Source organism: Kogia breviceps, chromosome 14 (assembly GCF_026419965.1).
Source record: "Kogia breviceps isolate mKogBre1 chromosome 14, mKogBre1 haplotype 1, whole genome shotgun sequence".
In the NCBI taxonomy this organism is placed as follows: Eukaryota; Metazoa; Chordata; class Mammalia; order Artiodactyla; family Physeteridae; genus Kogia; species Kogia breviceps.
Window position 1 is genome coordinate 85,890,189 of NC_081323.1, and position 14,600 is coordinate 85,904,788.

The 14,600-nt window shown below is 48.6% G+C and overlaps 1 protein-coding gene across 6 annotated transcripts in view; it reads left to right on the forward strand.

Annotated features, from left to right (window-relative positions):
* BAIAP2L1 (BAR/IMD domain containing adaptor protein 2 like 1) overlaps positions 1 to 14,600 on the forward strand; it is a 106,509-nt gene that overhangs the window by 79,478 nt on the left and 12,431 nt on the right. For all 6 annotated transcript variants that reach the window (XM_067012318.1, XM_067012316.1, XM_067012317.1 and 3 more), the window contains exons 6-12: positions 1,070 to 1,207; positions 1,852 to 2,004; positions 4,688 to 4,855; positions 7,274 to 7,421; positions 9,376 to 9,583; positions 10,192 to 10,266; positions 11,672 to 11,852. In XM_067012318.1, coding sequence (XP_066868419.1) covers positions 1,070 to 1,207; positions 1,852 to 2,004; positions 4,688 to 4,855; positions 7,274 to 7,421; positions 9,376 to 9,583; positions 10,192 to 10,266; positions 11,672 to 11,852 — 1,071 coding nt within the window. The remainder of the gene's footprint in view (positions 1 to 1,069; positions 1,208 to 1,851; positions 2,005 to 4,687; positions 4,856 to 7,273; positions 7,422 to 9,375; positions 9,584 to 10,191; positions 10,267 to 11,671; positions 11,853 to 14,600) is intronic.

Below are 14,600 nucleotides of genomic sequence, written 5' to 3' on the forward strand. Positions count from 1 at the left end.
TCCCTTTGGGCTGAGTGGGCCAAGTGCTAACACTTGGGATCTTTACTAAAAAGCAGAGCAGGAAATCCTGCAGGGAATCATACACTTCTGGAAAACGTTTTCAAGGAACACGCATATGTGGATGACACCTGCATCTGCGTTAGTGCAGCTGTTGCTTTCACAAACTGGCACTTGCGGACGTGAGCCGTGTGGGAGGACGCCGTCTGGGGCTCCCTGGGGCTCCGGGTCCCATTGTGGTGTCTCTACCCTGTTGCCCTACAGCAGTGTCGATTCCAGCAGTTTGCTCCTTCCGCCTCACCTTTCTGCTGCACAGTAGCTGCTTCCTTGGCCACCCAAAGCCCCCCTTCTTCTCCACAAGCCCTGCATGGCAGTAAGCGGTGGGGGTCACCCTGAAGTCATCCTGCTGCCCTGCATGCATGCGCTCTGCGGCCTGGAGGATGTAATACCAAGCGCTTTATGTGCATTGTCTGATTTTTATCCCCACAGAAACTCTGTAACACAGGTATTCTTACTGTCCCCACTGTACAGATTAGAGGGTAAGCATGGATTTCAGAAAAGTTAAGTAATTGCTGAGATCACACAGGAAATGAGGGAGGAAGCCAGAATTCTAACCCAGGTCTGTGAGGCTCCAAAACGCTCTGTTTCACAGCCCTCAGAATCACCAGAAGCGATGGCTCTTGTTCATTCTGTTTCTTGAAATCGTTAAGTCATAAAACAGTCAGGAGTGTGTGAGTTGATATTGTTCATTTATTCACCAAAGCACTTACAGGCCACCCAGTGTCCAAAAACCTTGGAGAAAAAAGGAATAAAAGAAAGAAACGACATTGTTTTCCTCTGAGAAGCTGCCCTTCTGGTCAGGGGCTCATCGTATAAACGGGGAACTTCAGGACAGGACATTGAAGTCTGAGGAGCGGAGGGGGGTGGTGTGAAGTGGGGATGCGTGCAGCCAGGCAGGGCAGCACGAAGCATGGGCCTGTTGCTACCACGCCCAGTGGAAATGCAGCAAGAGTAACCGCCTGACACTTTGCCTGGTGCTGCAGTAAAAATAAGTGCTACGTTTAACTTACAGGCGACTCTCAAAAGATACCAAGCGGAACACAGGAATAAATTAGACTCTTTGGAGAAATCTCAAGCTGAATTGAAGAAGATCAGAAGGAAAAGTCAAGGAGGACGAAATGCACTCAAATATGAACACAAGGAGATTGAGGTGAACTTTTCAGCACTATTTTACTTTATTTTGGGGTTGATGATTTGTACAGTTAACTGGGAAGTGTGCTTATCTCAGTCAGTCTATACTTCATCCGTCACTGTTGTAAGTTAAAAAGAAGCATTTCGATTTGGTAGGAGCTGAAGGCCGCAGAGTTCCCCTGAGTTAAGGATAATTAGTCAAGAGCATTGGCATTTTCTCCCAACTCAGGGAGGGTCAGGGACTCCCCAGTATAAACATTACTATCTCCATTTTACAGATGGGGAAAGTGAAGCTTAGGTTAAGTCACATGGTTGGCACTTGGAACTGGGATTTGAACTTGAACTTTCTGGTTCCGAACTTTTTGGTCCCACGATTTTCCAGTAAAACATGATCATTTCCCTGGATTACAAAGTAATATTTTGTGCAAATTGCCCGGTGGAATGTAAGGCCTTTGGCAACTTCTCTCCAAGCGTGAGTCAGGGATCTTAATGAGAATTTGCCATCTGCTCAGATCAGGTTACAAGTACGGTTTTGTCTGATGTTTAGCACTTATTCCATTATCAAAATAAACCAAGCATAAAGATGGGAGATGATAAGTGTCAGGCTGTGTAGCTATTTGATTCCTCATGTCATACTTGTATAATTATTATTTATTTTCCTAGTATGTAGAAACCATCACTTCTCGCCAGAATGAAATCCAGAAATTTATTGCAGATGGTTGCAAAGAAGCTCTACTTGAAGAGAAAAGGCGCTTCTGCTTCCTAGTTGACAAACACTGCAGCTTCGCAAATCACATTCATCAGTATCACTTACAGGTGGGTGTGGTGGCAAATTGCAGTGTGTGGACTAATTTTATTCATATTTAAATGCCGTTGAAATGTTTCACCTTCCATATGTGCCCAAATATAAAGCGAAAGGCTTATTTTGCCAGGGAGAATATTCCAAGGAAATAAATTTTTTATAATAGGTATTTATTTATCTGGCTGCGTTGGGTCTTAGTTGTGGCACACGGGATATCTTAGCTGTGGCATGCGGGATCTTTCATCGCGGTGCACAGGCTCTAGAACGCATGGGTTTAGTTGCCCCATGGCATGTGGGATTTTAGTTCCCTGACCAGGGATTGAACCCACGTCCCCTGCATTGGAAGGTGGATTCCTAATCACTGGACCACCAGGGAAGTTCCCCAAGGAAATAATTTTTGACCAACTTGAATGTGTAAACTTTTAGAAATGTCGATGGAATGGGTCAAATGCTTGTTTATAATGTTTAATTTAGTAACACATTCATATTTAATGAATAACTGAGAAATGGCACTTTTTTCCTTTTCTCACCCATGAGTCAGCTTTTCTCAGACTCTTTCTGATGCATCTTCAACATCAGTGTCTTCCCCAGAACCACGGGGTGAGTCCCCGCAGGCCCCAGGTCCAGCCCACCTGGGTGGCCTGAGATGTTCACCTTGGGGGTTCATGTAGATGGTGTTGCTGGAAATTCTATCCCAGGCCACAGACCCCATTCACAGCCTCAGGACAGCTGGTTGGGGCTCCTTTTTCACTCCTCCTCAAGTTGTGTGTCTGTTCAAGGTCGCATCGGCCGTGTGACTGGATTTATCCCTCTCCTTCAGCACGTGCAGTTGTGAGGTTATATTTCCAGGAATCATTACAAACCATGTGTTAAATTTCCTTTCCTCTCTCTTTTTGTTTTTTAAATTATGAATTCTATTGGGCTTATGTAAGCATCCAGAACTAGCATTGACTGAAGTCAAATATTCATTGTTATTCATAATAAAGTAATTTAGGGAGCACTCGTGATATGAGAAGCTTTGTAAGAGCTTGAATATAATGCAACTTTCTCTTTTCAGGGGAAGAAAAAACTTGGACTTGTATGTATGCATATATCACAGGTTACATATTCCATAAAGTTTTTGCAACTTTAAGGAATGTTCAGCTACCAAATCTAAATACCTAAGGTCTCAGATTGTTACAGGAAAGAAAAATATGCTGCATTAGATGATCGCTTTTATCACCAGTGCATACGTACTAATGTTTCCATGGTGACAGTGTCCTATTGGGGCAGGGTCATGGGCCAGAGGGGCACAGAAGCAACCTTGAAGCTCTCTGTGGTGACACCACCCCCGGCAATGGGGTACTTGCTGTGTCGTGAGGCAACATGACCTATTTCCAGAGAGCTCTAGTTGTTGACAAGAGTCTTTCTTACACTTAACCTTGAGTCCCTATCATGTTTTTTAGTGTGACACAAGCCAGATCTCCTCTTTTCCCTAGCAGAAGTCTCTTCAAGTCTCTGAAACCGCTTTTGTGCCTTCCTTGATCCCAGCCCGGGATGAAGCAGGCTTAGTAGTTGGTCCCCGGTGTGTCTGCGTCACAGGCAGGGGACAGGGTGGTGTGAGGGGCGGGGCTTAGGATCTACACCAACTCCCCCAGCCCACTTCTGAGGGACACAGAGCCTAGATGAAAACAGTGTGGTTGTTATGAAAATAGTTTCAAAAAAGATCCCCTACTTCCCTTTTCCAACTAGATTGCTGCCCTGGAAAAAGGGGTTCTCGGAAAGGCTCCGGGGAGTCTGGGGGTCCAGTTGGAGGAAGAGCCAGGCTGTGGGAACCAGGACAGATGCCTCTGCCTCTGGGGCCAAGGGGTCTCGTTGCTGTCCTTCTGCATCTCTCTGTTCGCAGCCCAGCTTTTTTCTGCAAAGCCCATGGTCTGCCTGCCCCAGAGCCCCAGCTGGCCTGCGGGTGGGGCTTCCCCTCAGCGCTGCCCCCGACTCTGAAGACCCACCCCGCTCTCCTTCTAGTCCCTCTGTCCCACGGAGGACCTTCTCAGGGCAAGTCTGATTCACTCCTCTAACACGCCAGTCCGGTTTCCCCGAGGTCCCAGTAGTTGAAACCTCAGGGTCCTGCATCTACCACGGAAGGCTGTGTTAACCAGTTGCTTAGCCTCTCAAAGTTCTCCGTTTCCTCATCTGTGAAATGGGGATGAGAATGGTACCTACTTTAGGATTGTGGGCCAGATGCAGTGAATTAACAAGGATGAAGTACTTAGGACAGCATTCAGTGCACACGAGTGTACACACACACGCAGAGTCCACTCCTGGTCGTGTCACTGGGTCAGAGGCGCTTCTCGTGGGAGGAAGCCGGCGGGGACTGGCAGTTCTGGGGCTGCGGGGAAACATGAGGATTAAGACGGATTGCCCCGCCTTCCCTTTTAGTTTTTGAACTTCTTCTGAGTCACGTACAATCCTTGTATTAGCCTTGACCTCTGTATTCACCCTGAGGGAGACGGTAAATTCCTTTAGAACAGGAGCCTACCTCCTCAGCAAATAAGACACAGCAGATACCCATAGGTGCTTAAGCTCCTCACTGACTTTAACTCATAGCTCCCGCACTTGCAGTGGTCAGCCAGGAATACATTAGTAGTACTTGTAATTTGTGTCAGTCCTTCCAACAGTACACAGTTGTCTTTGGTTTTCTTTCTTTTGAATTTATAGTCTGCAGAGTTGATCGATTCCAAACTGCCTAAGTGGCAAGAAACATGTGGTGACGCCACCAAAGTACCAGAGAAAGTCATGAACATGATCGAGGAAATGAAGACCCCAATCTCCACCCCAGTGTCTGGGACACCTCTGCCCTCACCCATGATCGAGAGAAGCAGCATGGTAAGAGCTGGTTGTCTCCTCAAGGTTTCGGTTGTATGTCTGCTAATAAGATTTCAGCCAAATTTGCACAACAGACCAAGGCCTTCTTTGTTAGTGGAAATCACGGGTCCTCCTGTACTACTTCTAGGCCCTGCCTTTTCTTTTATCCCCTTACCTTCAGATTTGAAACTAGATGTGAAAATGTTTCACACTGTGTTAGCACTGTAATCTTTGTTTTGGAGATTTTTACTGATTCTGTTTTTAATTGTAATGATTCCAACTTTATTAGTTTATTCCCATTGAAGGAAGCGTAAAGTGTCTTAGAACACAGATTAGCAAAACTCTGGTGCCATACATCACTACATAAGGCACCTGAGGAAAAAACTAATCACCCCAGTATTCCAGGTAATGACTTCAAGCATCGTAGTTCACTGTTCTTTGAAGGTGGGCTTTATTATTTTTTTCACAAACGTGTGGAGATTGGAGTCCAGCAGGTAGTTTGAACACATGAGTCAGTCCACCCTCCCTGTCCATGTAAAGCCCTCTGAAATGACAGCAAAGATATTAATGACCAGCCATCAACCTGCCTAATAGATCCATAACCGCATGGGAAAATAAAGAGCAGGTGCTGTCAGTGGACCAGAAACGCTGAAGGAGTCTCCAGAGCGAGAAAGGCAAGGTCAGCGTGTGGTGAATGAAAATAGAAGGACATCTCAGCCCCAGGGAAGATGTGCAGGACAAGGTTCCTGCAGAGGGTGGAGCCATCAGTTCAGAGCCAGTGGATCCAAGAAGCGGGGAAGAAGCTGGGGTGTCCTGTGTGTTGTCGGCTGGGGAGCTGGTTCAGACCTTCCAGGCTGCTTGGTCCCTCCGCTTGTCCCAGCTGTGCTAAACCACAGGCAGCCCGGGCTTTCGTCTGGGAACTGAAACGGCATGTGTAGACTGAAGGGTGGGGCTCACTCCTGGGGGTGTGTCTTGCCTCCTCCCCACATTGCATGCGACCAGGAGCACAGGGAAAACACAGACTGTCGTGTACAGTAAAAAGAATGGGGACCGCCACCCAGTACAAAGATGGACAGACAATCGGCGGTCACTGAACAGGTGGGGGAAACCAGTGTCATAAAAAGACGCACCAAAGTAAAAACTGGAATGACAGGTAAAAGGGGCAACAGAGCCAACAGGGCAGAGGAGAAAAGAGACGAAAGGCTATTACAACCACAGAGAAGAGCCGGCTGACCTGGAAATTTAAAACTATATTACTTATAGTTAAAATGGTATGTCTGAGATTTGCTTCAAAATAATCCAGTTGTGGGGGAAGATGGATGGGGCATACAGGAAATGAGAATGGCCATGGATTGTTAATTGTTAAAGCCTAGTGTTGGGTACATGGAGATTTATTGTGCTGTTTTCTCTACTTTTGTACCTGTTCAAAATTTTTCTAAAATTAAAGGTTTTCATTTCCCCCTTGTCCCCTCCAAAAACAACCCAAAACATCAGCTGGGCTCCTTAGCAGAATGAATCAGCTTGGGAAATTAAGCCAAAGAACTCTCCCAAAATACAGTGCAAACACAGGATTTAAAAAAAAAAAATCAAAGAGGATAAACATAATGTTAGCTGGGTTGAAACGTGGGAGGTACGTCCAGCTGCCGCCTGGGGCCTCACTACCCTCGTGTCTAGTGGGGATCTTCCCACCTAGCGTGTCCAGAACCACACACCTGAGGCTGTCTCACTCTAACCCCGCTCCTCCTCAGTCTTTCCCATCCAGTAAATGGCGACTTCATCCTTCCAGCAGCGCAGACACCAGACATCGACCCTCTCCCTCTCTTAGGCCGCGGCTAGCCCGTGGGTACACACTGGTGTTTCCCACCACTTCTACCCCCACCCTGCCCTAACCGAGGTCCGGCAGAGATGACTGCAGTAGCCTGGCCTTTAACACAGCAGGCAGGGTGATCCTGGCTGGATGGAACAGACCAGAACCTCAATAGACGGCAGAACACCAGCGATAAAGAGGGGATTCTGAAAACTTTCAGGGAGGGCAAAAATGGATTACTCACAAAGAAAAGAGAATCCCACCGATACTGGAAAACAAGATGTTAGAAAGTAATGGAGTAATGTACTCAAAATTCTGTGGAAAAATAATTTTAAATGTAGATGCCTTTAGCCAAGCAGCACTTAAAAGGGAGCCTAAAAATCCATAAAGACAGGAAGGAGATGAGTGCTTTTCAAGGGGTGGGGAAAATGGGGAGTAACTGCTTTAAAAAGAAAAAGACAAAAATGGAAAAAAGGATGTGTTCTTGAAATAATTCAAAAAGGGGCATTGCCCTACAAAAATTTGGGGGAAAAATTGGAATTTAAAGCATGTAATGCAAAATAGTCCTGGGGATCTGTCTAATGCCATTGCTGTGTTATACTAATGTTAAATTAATAAGGAATTTTTCACAGGTTGGGCGAGATTATGACACCTTTTCTAAATATTCACCGAAGATCCCCTCGGCTCCTTCAGCCAGAGCATCAACCAGCCCTTTGATTGATATGTTTAATAACCCAGCCACAGTCGCACAGAATTCAGAAAGAAAAAATAATTCAACAGGTAAGATACTTAGTTGGATTTCTTTTAAAGTACATTTAAAATTTTTTTTTTTTTGCGGTACGTGGGCCTCTCACTGTTGTGGCCCCTCCCGTTGCGGAGCACAGGATCCGGACGCGCAGGCTCAGTGGCCACGGCTCACGGGCCCAGCCGCTCCGCGGCACGTGGGACCCTCCCGGACCGGGGCATGAACCCGCGTCCCCTGCATCGGCAGGCGGACTCTCAACCACTGCGCCACCAGGGAAGCTCTAAAATTTTTTAAATATTTAGGATGAGTGTGCATTGAGATAGAGGTAAATACACATATATGGTAGCACCCTGTCCACACTGGCTTGGAGGAACTCACACCTTCTGATGGGGTCTAGGTTTATTCTAAAACCATAAGACACGTTGCTTTGACACATGCTAATTCTATATACAGATTGATGTTTACATAGAGTGAACATCCTATTGAAAGGTGTTATATTTTAAAAGAAATGGGATATAACTTACAGAGCCTCGCACTGTGTTACGTATTTGTGGCAATTGGACTAAAATTTCTTTTTTTTCAATGAAACAAACTGTAGAAATTCACATGACAAATTAATGGTTATCAGTCTTACCAGTAGGCTTCGTTTGGATTATAACCAGTGTTTTCATCATCTCTAACAGAACACTTCATGCTTTCTGGGGGCTTAGGTTCTAACTGCTTACATTTCTTAACCCAGTTGACTCTATTTCAGTAAACTGGGACCAGTTATTGTTTGCAGGCATTTCAGGTGGCTTTGGTTAGGCTCCACTCTGCCTACACAGAGTCTTTGGCACCCAGAGCCTCGAGACTGTTGTGGCACCAGACCCGTCTCTGTGGGGGTGACTCACGGGCCCCTTGGGTGTGAAGTCGTGGCAGTCACACGGTGTGCTGCTCACGAGAGCCCATGGCTGTCCACGTGCAGCTCTCGGGGTAGAGATGGGACTTTCCGAAGGTCAGCTGGAAAGATCATACTCTGTAGCCATGTGCCTTTGAAGAACTATACAGAAAGTTACCATATACAGTGCTATGTGCAGCCCGATCATTCAAATGATTCTTTGGTTCTTATTGGTAAAAGCTAAATGAAAATCACTGCATTCAATACAGCCGAGGCAATTAGACTATGCGGACGTTGAAGAGATAGCAGAGTTTACAGTGTACTTATTAAGAATTTGCGAGAATGATGCAGAAAGAGATTTTGCATTATTTTATAGTAAATAGTGGGCTAGCAAAATTTGAGTGGAAAAAAATCTGGAAAAAAATTTTTCCACTCCAATTTTGGGGCGTTGGGGGTAGTGCTGGTAGAGATCAGCCTGCGTTGAGCTGAGACGTGACATAGTGCAGCGTTAGGCCGTGGGGCCAGGCCGCTCGCCCCTGGTTCCATCTGGTTCCTGCCTCTGCCACGGCACCTAGGGGGAGGGGTCAGCACACGTGACTCGTCCTCACCATGTCCCTGCCACACTCCGGGTGAGCAGCCATGGCAGCAAGAACGTCTGCACTTCCAGTCTCTCTCTCTTTTGTGGCACAGGCCTTGGACAGTTCGGTCTGCGTTGGTGCCTCACAGCGCTTCTGTGATTTGTTCTGGGGGAGCGGGCAAGGAAAGCAGTGGGCCACTTGGTGGTGGAGCACTTTGCCTCTTTAAGAGCCGTCCTGATTGAATCAGTGCAGACGAAGGTTGGCTACACTACTTTATCCTCTAGGTCTGGAAAAGAGCCTTTAGCCACAGGGATCCTCCTCTGAGAGGCCTCGGGCCATGGCTCTGCTGCTGTCCCTTGCTGTCCCTGTCCATCCAGGCATGGGTGGAGGTGTGGAAATATAATCCGATTGGTGTCTCAGTGGAATGAGTGTGCTGGAGAGATGGGGGCGGGTGGTTTCCTGGGGTCGGCTCCTTTGAACTTGCCTGATCATCCTTTCTTGAAAAGCCATCACTGCTCGGTTCACTTTTGACAGGTTCTTCAGATGACCCCAGTTTACAGCGATCGGTTTCTGTTGCCACCGGACTGAACAGGGTAAAAAAGCAGAAAGTGAAAACCATCTTTCCGCACACGGCCGGCGCTAACCAGACCTTACTTAGCTTCGCGCAGGGAGATGTCATCACGCTGCTCGTCTCCGAGGAGAAGGACGGCTGGCTGTACGGAGAGCACGAGGGCACCAAAGTGTAGGTCTCGGGAGGGGCCTCCGCACAGGGCCCAGCGGTCCCACGCCAGAGGGCTGCCGTCTCCTCATAGCGGGTCTTCCTTGTGGGCAGAGTAGCATTTTCACCACAGTTACGTTCATAGTTTAGTGAGAGCTACAGTTAACCGCAGTTACTCTATTCCCAGTCATTCCCAAGCTGTCTTCTGTATGTGTGTGCGTAGATAGATGAATTTGCTGCATACATAGGAGTCACTTCCGAAAGTAGTTTTAAATGTTTTCTTTCACGTGACTTCAGATTTCTCAAGATATACTGTTAAGATTTAGCACATGACTAGTTTAAATGCCAGTGTCATCATTTCAGCTGTACATGCATAAGCTTTACAGGAAGTAGGTTAAATCAAGTTTCTGTGTAGATTATTCAGGTATTAAGTAAAACCAGTATGGAAACAAAAGACAAAAAGGGAATCCAAATAAAAGTAATGCTGTATATAAGGTACCTATGAGGGACTGTGGTACCAGTGGCCTGGCCGGCCCCTGAGCTGTCACTGAGCGTTCCTGGGCGTGTGCACGGTTGCCTGTCTGCTGTGAGCATCCCAGCAAGCTCTTCTTCTCCCCACTCTTCACATGCAGGAGGGGTTGGTTCCCATCGTCATACACAAAGTTGCTGGAGGAAAACGAGGAGACTGTGAGCGTGCCCGGGCCAAGGTAGGACTGCCTGTGGCTCAGATGGCCCAGGGGCAGAAAACGCACCTCGACCTCGTGTTCTCAGGCGTGTCGGAATTACTCTGGATGTGTAGCAGAGCCCACGGGGAAGCCGCAGATGCTGTGGAGTAGTGGGGGGTTGCGGGCAGTTGGTGCTCCGTGATTGTTTCCTTCCTGACTTCTGTTGCCCACGCGCTTCACTGACCATCTGCTGGAAAGAGATGCGCCCCAGAACCCCCCTTCAGCCTCAGAAGCACTCTCCCCACCGCCCACCGCAGCTGAATCCAAGGCCCGTGTGCTCTGTCTTGGTCTTACTCGGCACCTTTAACGCTGATGAACACTTTTTCTGGAATGTTCTCTTGCCCTTGCACTCTTTATTTTCCCTCCACCTCACCAGCCATCCGTCTTCAGTACCCTTTCAGATCTCTCCTCTGCCCTGTGCTTAGACACAGGTGTCCTCAGGATCTGCCCTCAGTCCTTTTTTCCTTTTCGGTGCTTCCTAGGCCGCCGAATCTGCCCCCTAAGCTCGAATTACATCCTCGGGCTTCACTCAGCACCTCTGCCAACGCCGCCCCCTCACTCTGCAACCCACCCAGATAGTGATCATTATCATCGTCGCTTAGGAACTGTCTGAAGTGCCTTACACTGACCAGGTCATTTAATCGTCATACAACCTTGTGAGGTAGCTCCCCGCTTGAAAATCGAGAAAACAGAGGCACGGAAGGGTGTAATAACTTGCTCAAGGAGCTGGAAGTGGTGGACCCAAGACTAGACGAACCCAGGCAGGTCTCTCCCAGCCAAGACGTGAATGTTTGTATGTGGCGTGGGTCCTCAGAAACATGTCCAAACTGAACGTGGCATCGTCTTGACCACAAACCACCTTGGCCACAGTGTTTCCCACATCAGAGCAACCGTCCTGACCCATCCCGCTGTCCCCGGCGGACCACGGACGCCGCACCTGATGCCCCCGCAAGTCCTTCCATTAAACTTGCGCCAAGCCATCTGTGTGTCTCCATCCCTTGCAGAATAGCTCAGCTGCCAGTGGCCAAGGAATGAAACTAAGTATTTTTAGGATGTTAAAATTCTGAGACTTTTTAGTCCGAAGTGCTCGATGCTTTTGCTTAAGGCGTTTGCTGTATTTTCTTATTGAACTCCTTGAATGAAGAGCCAGCCCCTAATTGAGTCAGTTTTCCTCTCCTTTTCTTCTGTCATGTCTTTTAAAGGATGTCTTTCGAGTGTACATTTATAAGTCAGCAGAAACACTGCAGTGTCAGATTGTGTGTGTGTGTGTGTGTGTGTGGTAATCTCCTCCCTCACAGTATTGGATTATTAATCCAGCATAGTTCCGGATGTCGGGTGCGGGGGCCAGATCTCATCTCACTCGTGTCCTCTGGTTCTTGTTCGCTAGCTCGGCACCAGGACGGAGCGTGAGCACGATGAACTTGTCCGAGAGAAGCAGCGTCGCCATCCCCCCACCGGATTACTTAGAATGTCCGTCCGCGGGGGCGGCTGCAGGAAAGAAAGGAGGTGTTTCCCAAAACGCTTCTACCTTTAAAGCACCAGTGTCCAAACCGGAAACCGCGTCTCCTGTGAGTAAGGCCCAGTGTACCCCGGTCCTGAACAGCAGGCTCTGGTGATGCGGGCTGCTTTTCCCTCCACACAGGAAGGTGATGACGCTCAGGGGTGGTGGAGGCTTCCTCCTGGGGCCTACAGATTCCCCTGCCACACGGCCTTGCGACCTCCTTCACTTCAGTCCCCCTTTTGTTTTTAGTTTATCTGTAAATGACAGTTTACACACAGTAGGTCCATTGTTGGCCAGACTGTATCAGGTTTTAAGCTCTCCTTGCTTTGGGTCATGGCTGCAGTCCTTTAGACCTGTAATGACCTTTTTCTGCATTTTCTTCAGTTTCCATGTTGTTTTCTGAAGGAAGACTTATGGTTGAACATAGTGATCTGATCATTACACCTTCAGAAAGTGTGCTGTGTAAACCCTGTGTATACGTTATCTGTCATCCTGAACAAGCCGATAAGAGGCACAGAGGCTGTGAGTCACTTCATCTGTTCCTTTGACAACTCTGTCTTCTGGGCCAGGCCCCGCTGTGGGCTCTAGAGACGCAAAGATAAACAAGACCAGCCCCTGCCTCTGCTGGAACTTAGGTTCTAGTGATAAGCAGCAGAAGATGAGAAATAAACACAAATATCAATGCTAGAAGCTACATGGAGGAATGAAGCAAGGTGAGGTGATGAGGGATCAGGTGACGTCTTGGATGGAGATCAGAGGTTGGGTGTTCTGGGAAGCTGACTCTGAGAGCGAGTGCGGGTGCCGATGAGAGCCGCCCGGGCCCCGTATGGAAGGACGGAAGGGAGAGACTGGCCCGGTGCCTCCACTGCCTCCGCCAAGACCTCCGGGCTGGGATGGCCCTTGGAGCTGCCAGGATTTGGGGCAGCATCTAGGGGCCGGGGTCTTAGCCAGAGCGATTCCCGAGGAGCGCTGCCAGCCGAGGGCCATCTCCCCGCAGCCAGAATCAGTCCCAGTCCTGAAGGGGATCTGGGCGGCACATGACAGAGCCCACAGCGGAGCACTTCTCTGGGGGGGTGACATCTGAGACTCAGGGGTCAAGGGGAGGAGCTTCCCAGACAGAAGGAGCAGGAAGTTTAAAAGTCCTGAGGGGGGTGGACTCGGCACCCTCAGGGAGCAGGGGGGGAGGCGAGGGTTCCAGGGTGGCGGAGCCTCCAGAGGGGGTTCTCGTCTTTTTTTTAATGTTACTTTCAGTGTGGATTATACAGTGAGAAGGGGGAAAGGATGGAGGAAAGGGGATGGCTGAGAAGGAAGAAGAGCACACGGGGAGTTGCCGGCCGCGTGGCCGGCGCAGGGATGCGCGTCCACTGTGCCGAAGGGAGGGCCGAGGGCCGGGGCCTGGGTGCAGCTGGGAGGACAGACTCAGGGCCGTGTTGGGGGACGTCTGTCAGTGCCCAAGGACAGATCGCCTGTGGACGGGGCGGGCAGGGTGGTGCTGAACAAGTTCGAAAGAAGAGAACTGTGCCGGAGGTGTTTTGCAGAGTGAGGCGTGAGCGCGCTCCGGAGCGGGGTGGGATGCGAGCAGTCGGTGCGGTGAGCCGGGACCACTGTTTATGCTTGTCTTCCGTTATCCTTCGTCGTCGCTGCGCTCCTTCCTGTGGGGCGCACAGACGCCGTGCCTCCCACGGGGGGTGTCTCCCCACGGAGCCGCGTTGTCGCCCCTAGTGGGGGCCTCTGTTCAGCTCTGAGCGGGGCGGGGGCGGGGTCGGTTACAGCAGATACGAGCGCTCCCAGCGATGGGCCTGTGCCGCAGTGCGAGCGCAGGTGTCGGGGACCGTGCCGGCCCCTCACGTGTTTTGGTCCAGGAAGTGCACTGTTCCGAAATCTCATTCAGAAGTGCCTTTGGCTTCTCCTCTTAGATAAGCATACTGCACGATGTTTGCAAATTACCCCAACCAGCTCCAAAAATTATTTTCAGGAGAAAATGGAGCTTTTCCACTTTGTTAGCAGTAGATGTCAGAGTTGGACAAACCGCTTGGGAAGGGCACGTGGGAAATGCTATTTTATTAAAGACCCCAGTATATTTTAAAACAACATTCAGACTCTTTGGAAATGATCTTAAGGCATTTCTGAAAGCGTAACAATTCCTTTTGCTGGGGGGAAAATAAAACTCTACAATTTGCATGTCATAAAACTCAGAATCCAGGCACATGAAGCACATTGTTCAGGTGTGACCTGTCCGTCTGTAGTGCCTTCTCCTGGTTTTGATTTTCAACTTTTTCTTATGGAAAAATTCAAACACACATAAAAATGGACAGAATAATCTAATGACCTGGTCCCCCAGGTTAGCTTTAACAATTCATTTATAAATCTTGTTTCATCTCTCCCCCACCCACTCTGAGATCAATTTGAAGCTAACGACAGACATCATATTTCATCTGTAAACATATTAAAGATCCTTTTTTTTCTCACATGACCACAATGCCAATTATCATATCTTTTAAAATTGACAGTAATTCCTGAATGTCATCACCTGGTCACTTCAAATATCTGATTGTCTCATTAAACATTTCTTGACAGTATAGTTGTTCGAATCTGGACCCAGGCCAGCTCCCTACATTGTAACTGGTGGTTCAGTCTCGTGATGAGTCTTTCCATATCTAGAGGTCTCCCCTGTCTCTTTTTCCTTGTAATCTCTCTGTAGAAAACCCAGGTTACTGGTCCTGGAGGGTGTCCCCAGTCTGGATTTTTGCTGGTTGCATCCACGTGGTGTCCGTTACTGAGTTCCCCTGGGTCCTATATTTCCCGCTTTGATCAG